Source organism: Monodelphis domestica, chromosome 4 (genome assembly GCF_027887165.1).
Source record: "Monodelphis domestica isolate mMonDom1 chromosome 4, mMonDom1.pri, whole genome shotgun sequence".
NCBI lineage: Eukaryota > Metazoa > Chordata > Mammalia > Didelphimorphia > Didelphidae > Monodelphis > Monodelphis domestica.
Window position 1 is genome coordinate 442,508,116 of NC_077230.1, and position 7,782 is coordinate 442,515,897.

General features: G+C 55.5%; 1 protein-coding gene across 1 annotated transcript; it reads left to right on the forward strand.

The window, feature by feature from the left end:
• The first annotated feature begins 2,169 nt into the window (after nucleotides 1-2,169).
• On the forward strand, nucleotides 2,170-7,378 carry LOC103100255 (leukocyte immunoglobulin-like receptor subfamily A member 5). Its single transcript, XM_056826289.1, has 5 exons — nucleotides 2,170-2,561; nucleotides 2,869-2,907; nucleotides 3,065-3,352; nucleotides 4,218-4,511; nucleotides 7,239-7,378. Exons 1-5 carry the CDS (start codon nucleotides 2,528-2,530, stop codon nucleotides 7,376-7,378), a joined length of 795 nt encoding a protein of 264 aa, XP_056682267.1. The 5' UTR covers nucleotides 2,170-2,527.
• The last annotated feature ends 404 nt before the right edge of the window (nucleotides 7,379-7,782 follow it).

The window sequence follows — 7,782 nt, forward strand, 5'->3', positions numbered from 1 at the left end:
AATTTCTTACTGATAGTCTATTGGAATGGGAACCCCATTGGCATGGGAGGTTCCTTCTCTTCCCTTCTTAAGAGTACTTTAGGACAGAAACCCTTTGCTGAACAATGGAAAGGACTTTGACCTATGCTTGAGCATAGAACAGGAATTTCTTTGAGTCTTGATTGATTTTAGAATTGATACAATGGAGATACTCCACCCTATTCAGTCCTAATAAGATTGAGTAAGGGCTGCAGCCTAGATCAAAATTTAATTATTCCAATCTCTACCATACTCAAGTTAACAGGATTTAGAAAGGGCTGTAACAAAGGAGTATAGATTTAATCATTTGAAAATATGACCTTCAACAGACATGTGCAAAAAGCCAGAAACCTCTGGGCGGTCCTGGGTTAAGCGAGAGCCTCCATTAACAGGCAAATTGATGAAGAGTGATTGGTAGATGTGAGGACTGAGGGGAGGCAACTTGGATGGTTTCCTTAAAGATAGGAGGGTCTGGAGACTCGAGGTGGTGGTTGTTGAGTTTTTGGGTCGGTGTGGTTCCTGGGCTCTGAGGAAGCTTGCTCTGAAGGAAGCTGAAGGTGGGGGCCTCTGAGACTGTTTCTCCATTTTGGACACGTGAGTAATAGGGACTGATCTCTTTCCTTTGCCCCAGCTATCTAAGGGCTTGGGCCTTTTGGCCCAGCCTAAACAGAAGGGGTATTTAAGCCCTATTCCCTTCTCTCCCCTTTCTCTCTCTATATATATCTCTAATTCCTTTCTTGCTCCTATTGTAATTAAACTCCAAAAAAGGCTGACGGCTGACTTGAGTTTTTCATTTAGGAATTACATAGCTGATTCCTTGGCGACCTTAAATTAATATATATCAGTCTTTTAAAGTGATTCCCTTGTAACAATTGGCAGATCCTGTCCTCAGATTTGTTTCTTGAATGCTTGAAATTCTCTCTTCCTCCATGCCTCTTCCACAAGGGGGACCATTAGCCTGGGCAATGAAGACATCCCTGGTGATTTTAGGGTGCAGCTTCTGTCTAGGGAGATCAGAGCCAGACTACAGAGGGGGTAGGAGAAAGCAAGGAGAAGTATAAGCATGGAGGTTCGGGGGAAGTAGGGAGCTGAGATGAACTGAAGGGAGAGGAGAGGAAGGACTCAGGGCAGGAGGAGGCAGGAGGCGGCCCAGCCCCTCAGCCCCTCCCCTCCCTCATCCACAGAGCCAGGCTACCAGCAGGGGAATAATAGGCATCTCCCCAGGTCAGGGAAAGCTTCTGGGCTGAGCATCTGAGTGCTTGTGGGAGGTGAAACATGGAGGAAACAGGGGCTGAGCACAGGGCAGCCACTTCTCAGTGACCATCTCTGATCTGCAGATGCTGCTGCCCTGGATTACACTGTGGGCAACCTGGTCCGCCTCACCTTGGCTGGGCTGGTCCTCGTCCTCCTGGGGGTCCTGCTGGCTGAGCACTGGAAAAGCTCCAGAGAACAACCCATCCCGGGAGTCCTTGGCTGAGCCCTCCGGCCAGAGCAGCCCCCGAGACAGAGGAAGGAAGGAAGGAAGGAAGGAAGGAAGGAAGGAAGGAAGGAAGGAAGGAAGGAAGGAAGGAAGGAAGGAAGGAAGGAAGGAAGGAAGGAAGGAAGGAAGGAAGGAAGGAAGGAAGGAAGGAAGGAAGGAACAAATGCAGTGAGGGCTGCCTCTGTGCAGGGTCTCTATTAAGCACCAAATACAGTCATTAAAAGGGTCGGAGACACAGACCGAGACCGAAGGATGAGGGAGAATCTGCTGAATCCAGAACAGCCTAAGCAGAGGAGGGTCTTTTCCTCTGTGGAAGGAAACCCTTTACATAGAAGCCCAGGGCAGGGGAAGGGGGGAAGATGGTGCGAAGAATACACAAAGCCTGACTTGTTCTCTGCAAAGGAAAATGCAAAGAAAATGCTTCCCTCCTTCCAGAAGAGTAAGCAAAACCTTCAGATACAGACTGACAAGAGAGGAAAAACAGCCTTCAGCTGTCCTGTGATTCAAGGAAGTCTCCAGCCTCACAGGGCTTGTCTAAGGCCATGAAGAGCCATTCAGAGCAGTGGGTGGAGGAGAATCAGGAGACAGAGAGAAGATGGATATGAAGCTGCAGCTTTGTTAAGAGCCTGGAAAACTTGGGGGTAAAAAAGAACATTTAAGTAGCTCCATCCGGAACTCTGGAAGACACTGTTGGGAAGATAAAAGGTTGCTTCTAAAGCTGACCAGGGAATCTGTCCCTGGCAATGGGGTCTGAATCAGGAAAAAGCAAGAGGTGATCCACCATTCTGACCCAGATGATTCTCCAACCACTTCCTAGCCACAACTTGCTCCCTCCCCTGCTCCTTCCCCCACACCCTCCCCACTGCATGGCATCATCAAGCAGAACCCATGAAGAGGAAGGAGAAGGGAAGCTGGTCAGAGAGGCTCCTGGTGGGGACACAGTGCAGAGCTGGCCCAGGTGTCATTCTGTGCCTCAGACCAGCTCCAGGTCAGCCTTAGTCCCTTCTAACACCAGCCTCTGGGAGCACCATGACTCCTGCCCTAGCAGTCCTGCTATGCCTGGGTGAGTCTTCATCAGCTCCCACCCTAGAAGGCACCATCAAGTTCTCCCTGCGCCCACCCCCCACCCCCACCTCCACTGGGCTGAGGAGAAAATTTTCCTCCAGAGAAGGGGTGACAAGTCTGAGGTCACACAGCAAGGGTGGGGTTGAAGCAGAGAAGCTGGGACTCTTAGAGGGGTCTCCTGGGCTCCAGCCTCCTTCCCTCACAGCAGCCCTAAGCCCTGGTCCTGAGCTGTCTCTATCCTTCCCGTGGGGATGCTGGGGGGTGGGGGGGGGACAGCTGAGAGCAATCAGGGTCTTCTCTTCCAGGGCTGTGTCTGTGCAAGAGGACAAGGACCCAGGCAGCAGGTGAGTCCTTCCTCCCCCCCCCCCAATGCCCCTGCCCAAAGGACACAACTGCCCAGGAGAGGGACCTGGGAGAGGTCTGGGCTGGGCTGACGATGTGGGGGCATCATACCTACAGAAGGTGGATCCCCTGGATCTAACAACTCTCCTTCCCTTCTAGACAGACTCCACAAACCCTCTCTCAGGGCAGAGAATGGCTCTGTGGTGCCCAAGGGTGGAGCTGTGACTCTCATGTGCAGGGGGCCATGGGAGGCTGAAGAGTGGCTGCTGGAGAAAAAGAATGGATCTGGATGGTCACGGATCAAATATGTGAGACAAACTGGAAATGAGGGCGAGTTTTCCCTCCCATCCGTGACATCAGATGATGCCGGGACCTACAAATGCCTCTACAGACATTCATCCTATGGGTGGTCACAGCACAGTGACCCCCTGGAGCTGGTGGTGACAGGTAAGGCAGATCCTCCCCCCAGGCTGGGCCAGCTCAGGGTCTCCACAGCTCTGGGTCCCTCCCCAGCCCAGTGAGTGTCCCTCTGGCTCTGCCCTTCCTGGCTTCTCCCCTGTGCCTGCCTCAGCTCTCCCTCTGGAGTTGGCAAAAGAGGGGAGGAACCAGCAATTCTGTACCACCTACTATGTGCCAAACGCATTATCCTTGTTGTCTCATTGGATTCTCACAAAAGCTCTGCCAAGTCAGGACTAGTGTGATCCCCATTTTACAGATGAGAAAACTGAAGCAGAGAGGAAGTGAGGTACCCAGGATCACATACTTGGGAGGGCTGCATATGAACTCAGGCCTTCCTGACTCCAGACCCAGGACTCTTTGCACTGCCCCATGAGCTTCTTCACTCAGCTCCCACCTTGGGGTCAGGAAGAAGACAGGAGAGGCTCAGCTTGGACCTCAGGAGACCAGACAGAGCTGGGGGCTCCCTGGGGATAGGCCAGGGCTAGTGAGGCATCTCCCAGAGCCAGGAGAGAGCGGAGGGTGGAGCTGCTGCTGCCCAGGACCCTCTCCCAGCCCAGCCCAGGCCAGAGTGTTGATGGGGATCAGGAGGCACAGCTGAGCCTCTTCCTCTCCTGCTCAGCCTGTACCAGGGGATCAAGCAGGCTTCCTCCCCCTCCTTACCATCCCCCCCCCCCGCCCCCCCACCATTCCTGGCCCCAGAGCTGTCCAAGGTCTTTCTCTCCCCTCACACACCAGACATTTCCTCTCTCAGAGCTGAACCTCCCAGCCCAGCCAGGCCTCCTCCCAGCCTCATCTGCCCCTCCCTGCCCCAGGGCTGCTCCAGCTCTAACTCCAGGGTCTCCCCCCCCCCCAGGCCTCTCTGCCCCACCCTCCCTGGCAGCCCTGCCCAGCTATGCTGTGGCCTCAGGACAGAGCGTGACCCTGCAGTGTCGGTCAGAGCTATGGCATGACTGGTTCGCCCTGTGCAAGGATGGAGAAGAGATCAGGCGGGGCGGGACCCGGAGACATGGAAGGGGGTGTCAGGCTGAGTTCTTCTTCCCTGCTGTGACTCTGACCCACATTGGCACTTACGGATGCTTCGGCTTTAATAGTTCTTCCTCCTCTCTGTGGTCCTCCCCCAGCTCCCCCCTGGTGCTCCGGGTCTCAGGTGAGGCAGCCCCAGCCCCGCCCAGCCCCTCCCAGCCCCTCCCAGTACCCCTCCCCCAACCCCCCCCCCCATTTCCCAAGCTCCCTCTCTCTACTCTGGGGCACCTCCTTGCCTGCTCAGGCCTGTCGGGGGACTCAGAGGTGGGAGGGGGGGCTGGGGAAGAGGAGGCTCAGAGGGAGGGCACTGTGTCATCCTCAGAGAGTGTAGACAGTGAGGCCTTTCCTCATGACCCCTCTAGACGCTCCACACTAGCAGGCCATCCTGTAATGTTGGTCGTACATCCAGACAATATTCTATTTAGCCTCAGGAAGAAGTTTGAGGAGGTCAGAGGAGGACAAGAGGAGGACAAATCAGGCCTAAGGTCGGGGATGGGAGATGGGGGGAGGGGAGGCATGTTAAACACCCCCAGACCCCTCTCTTCTCCTCTCCCTGATTCAGGCATCTCAAAGGATTCTCACCTCCCCTAAAGCTCTGAGACTACCCCAGCTCTGATGTCCCCCCCCCCTGCCCAGGGAATAACCACTTGCTCTGAGGACAGGGTGGGGGTCTCTGTCTCTCTCCCCCCATTATTGTCCATCTTTTGTCTAGGCCAGGGCTGAGCTCCAGTTTCTCAGGGGAAACCAAGGCAAGAGGAGGACTGGAGGGAAGGGACACGGGAAACAGCAGGCTGGTGAAGAAGGAAGAACAAGGCTGGTCAGAGAGGGGGCAAGATGGGGGGCAGAGAGGACCCCACCCTTCTCCCTTCTCTCCCCTTCTCCAGGAGCCCCTGGGCCCTCCCTCTCCTCACCCACACAGTCATAGCTGGAACTAGGGGGCCAGGGCTCTGTTTCTCCCTATCTTCCACAGCATAGAGGGAGTGAGGCCCCCTTAGGTGCTGCACCCCAATTCCTCTAAGCTGGAAGCATCCAAGGGCCCTCCTCCCCCTCCTCCCTCCTCTGCCCAGCCCAGCCTCCCACTGATCCAGCAGTCTCAGGGCTCTTGCCCCAAGGCAGGGGGGACCTCAGGGCTCTGCAGCCAGCCAGGACAAGGAGCCCTGAGGAGGATTCAGAGGGTCCCTCCCTGCCGCACCAGCTCCTCCATTCTTCTTGCTGGATCCCTTCCTGTCCCCAGAGCCCTCCAGGAGCTCAGAGGGGGTCACAGGACTCACAGGAGCATCAAGTCTCAGAATGAGGCCAGGAAAGGTCCTGAGCTCAGGCCCATTTGACAGATGGGAAATCCGTGAGGCCCACAGAAAGGAGGGACGTGCCCAGCATCCCTCACCCAGCAAGTCTGGGCACAGCTGGGCTCACACCCATCTCCAGACCCTCCAGCTCTCCAGGCCTATCTGGACCCCCCTGCAGAGCCCCTAACCCTCCTCTTTCCTCCTCTCCAGGGACCTCTCCAAGCCCTGAGTCTGAGGACAGGCTCTCAGATGAGTACCTGGAGGATTCCCAACAGAGGGAGGAGGGAGACAGGGGGTCTGGATGTCCAGTCAGGGTCTGCCTGCCTCAACCAGGGTCTCCTAATTTCCCACTACTCCTAGGGTATCTCTATTATTCTTCTCCCACCTCTAAGCCTTTGCCCAAGCTGTGTCCCCTCCCTGGAAGGCTCTCCCTCCTCACCTCCTCTTGTATTTCAAAGATGTTTCTGAGACTAAGCTTAGGAGCTGCCTCCTATAGGAAGCCTTTCCTGATCTTCAACCTGTCCCCTCCCCACTTGTTAGTGACCCACAGCTCAGCTGTGACTGATCTATTTTTATAGGAAATAACAGAGCATTGCAGGAGAATTTATTTTGCCTTTGTATCCTCTGGGCCTGACCTAGCACAGGGCCTGGCCCAGAGTCAGTGGTTAATAGAAGTCTAGAGAAATGAAACATGGAATAAGATTGGGGCCTCCTGAGGACAGGGCTGGACAGGGGACTCCACAAACATGAGGATTATTTTATCCCCCCCCAATCCTCTGTCTGCATCCTGGGCTTTGCCAGGTCTCTCCAGCCTCCCAGCAGGCTTCCTGGTAGACGTCTCAGCCTGCCCCATCCTGACCTCCTACAGGAAGCCTCTCCTGATCCCCAGCTTGTCCCCCTCCCCAGCTGTTAGGGATTCCCTCCTCAGAGAGATGATGTATTTGTGTCCATGTGGAGCCCCCGGAGGGCAGGAGGTAGCTTGGTTTTACTTGTATCTTCTGGGATGGGCACAGGGTGGGGGAGAACTGAATCATGGAATAATCTGGGGGCCCCTGAGGACAGGGCTGGGTCTCCTTCCCTCCCCCTGGGGGTGGCACAGGCAGAAAGTGTTGTCATGGTAACCCAGAGAGAGGAGAAAGTCCTACCAGAAAGGGTGGAGGGGGAGGAGGGGGACCCTTAGCCTGGGCAATGATGACCTCTCTGGTGACTTTGGGGTGCAGCTTCTGCCCAGGGAGGAGATCAGAGCCAGCCTACAGAGGGGGAAGGAGCAGGTGAGAAGAGGAAGTGCAAGCATGGAGGGTCGGGGAAGGAGGGAGCTGGGAAGAACTGAAGGGAGAGCAGAGGAAGGACTCAGGGCAGGAGGAGGCAGGAGGCGGCCCAGCCCCTCAGACCCTCCCCTTCCTCATCCACAGAGCCAGGCTACCAGCAGGGGAATAACTGGCATCTCCCCAGTTCAGGGCAAAGGTCTGGGAGGAGGATCTGAGTGCTTGTGGGAGGTGAAACATGGAGGAAACAGGGGCTGAGCACTGGGCAGCCATTACTCAGTGACCAACTCTGATCCGCAGATGCTGCTGCCCTGGATTACACTGTGGGCAACCTGGTCCGCCTCACCTTGGCTGGGCTGGTCCTCGTCCTCCTGGGGGTCCTGCTGGCTGAGCACTGGAAAAGCTCCAGAGAACAACCCATCCCGGGAGTCCTTGGCTGAGCCCTCCGGCCAGAGCAGCCCCCGAGACAGAGGAAGGAAGGAAGGAACAAATGCAGTGAGGGCTGCCTCTGTGCCGGGTCTCTATTAAGCACCAAATACAGCCATTAAAAGGGTCGGAGACACAGACAGAGACCGAAGGATGAGGGAGAATTTGCTGCTTCCAGAACAGCCTAAGCAGAGGAGGGTCTTTTCCTCTGTGGAAGGAAACCCTTGACAGAAGCCCAGGGCAGGGGAAGGGGGGAAGATGGTGCGAAGAATCCACAAAGATGCCTCCTAGTGGAAGTAACCCTGAGGCTTCCTCTGCTTGCAGGGCTGAGAGTTGTTCATGTATTTGCAAAGTCACTGATGAGGATCAAGGAATAAACAATACAAGATTGTCCAAAGTAACAACATCTGTTTCCACG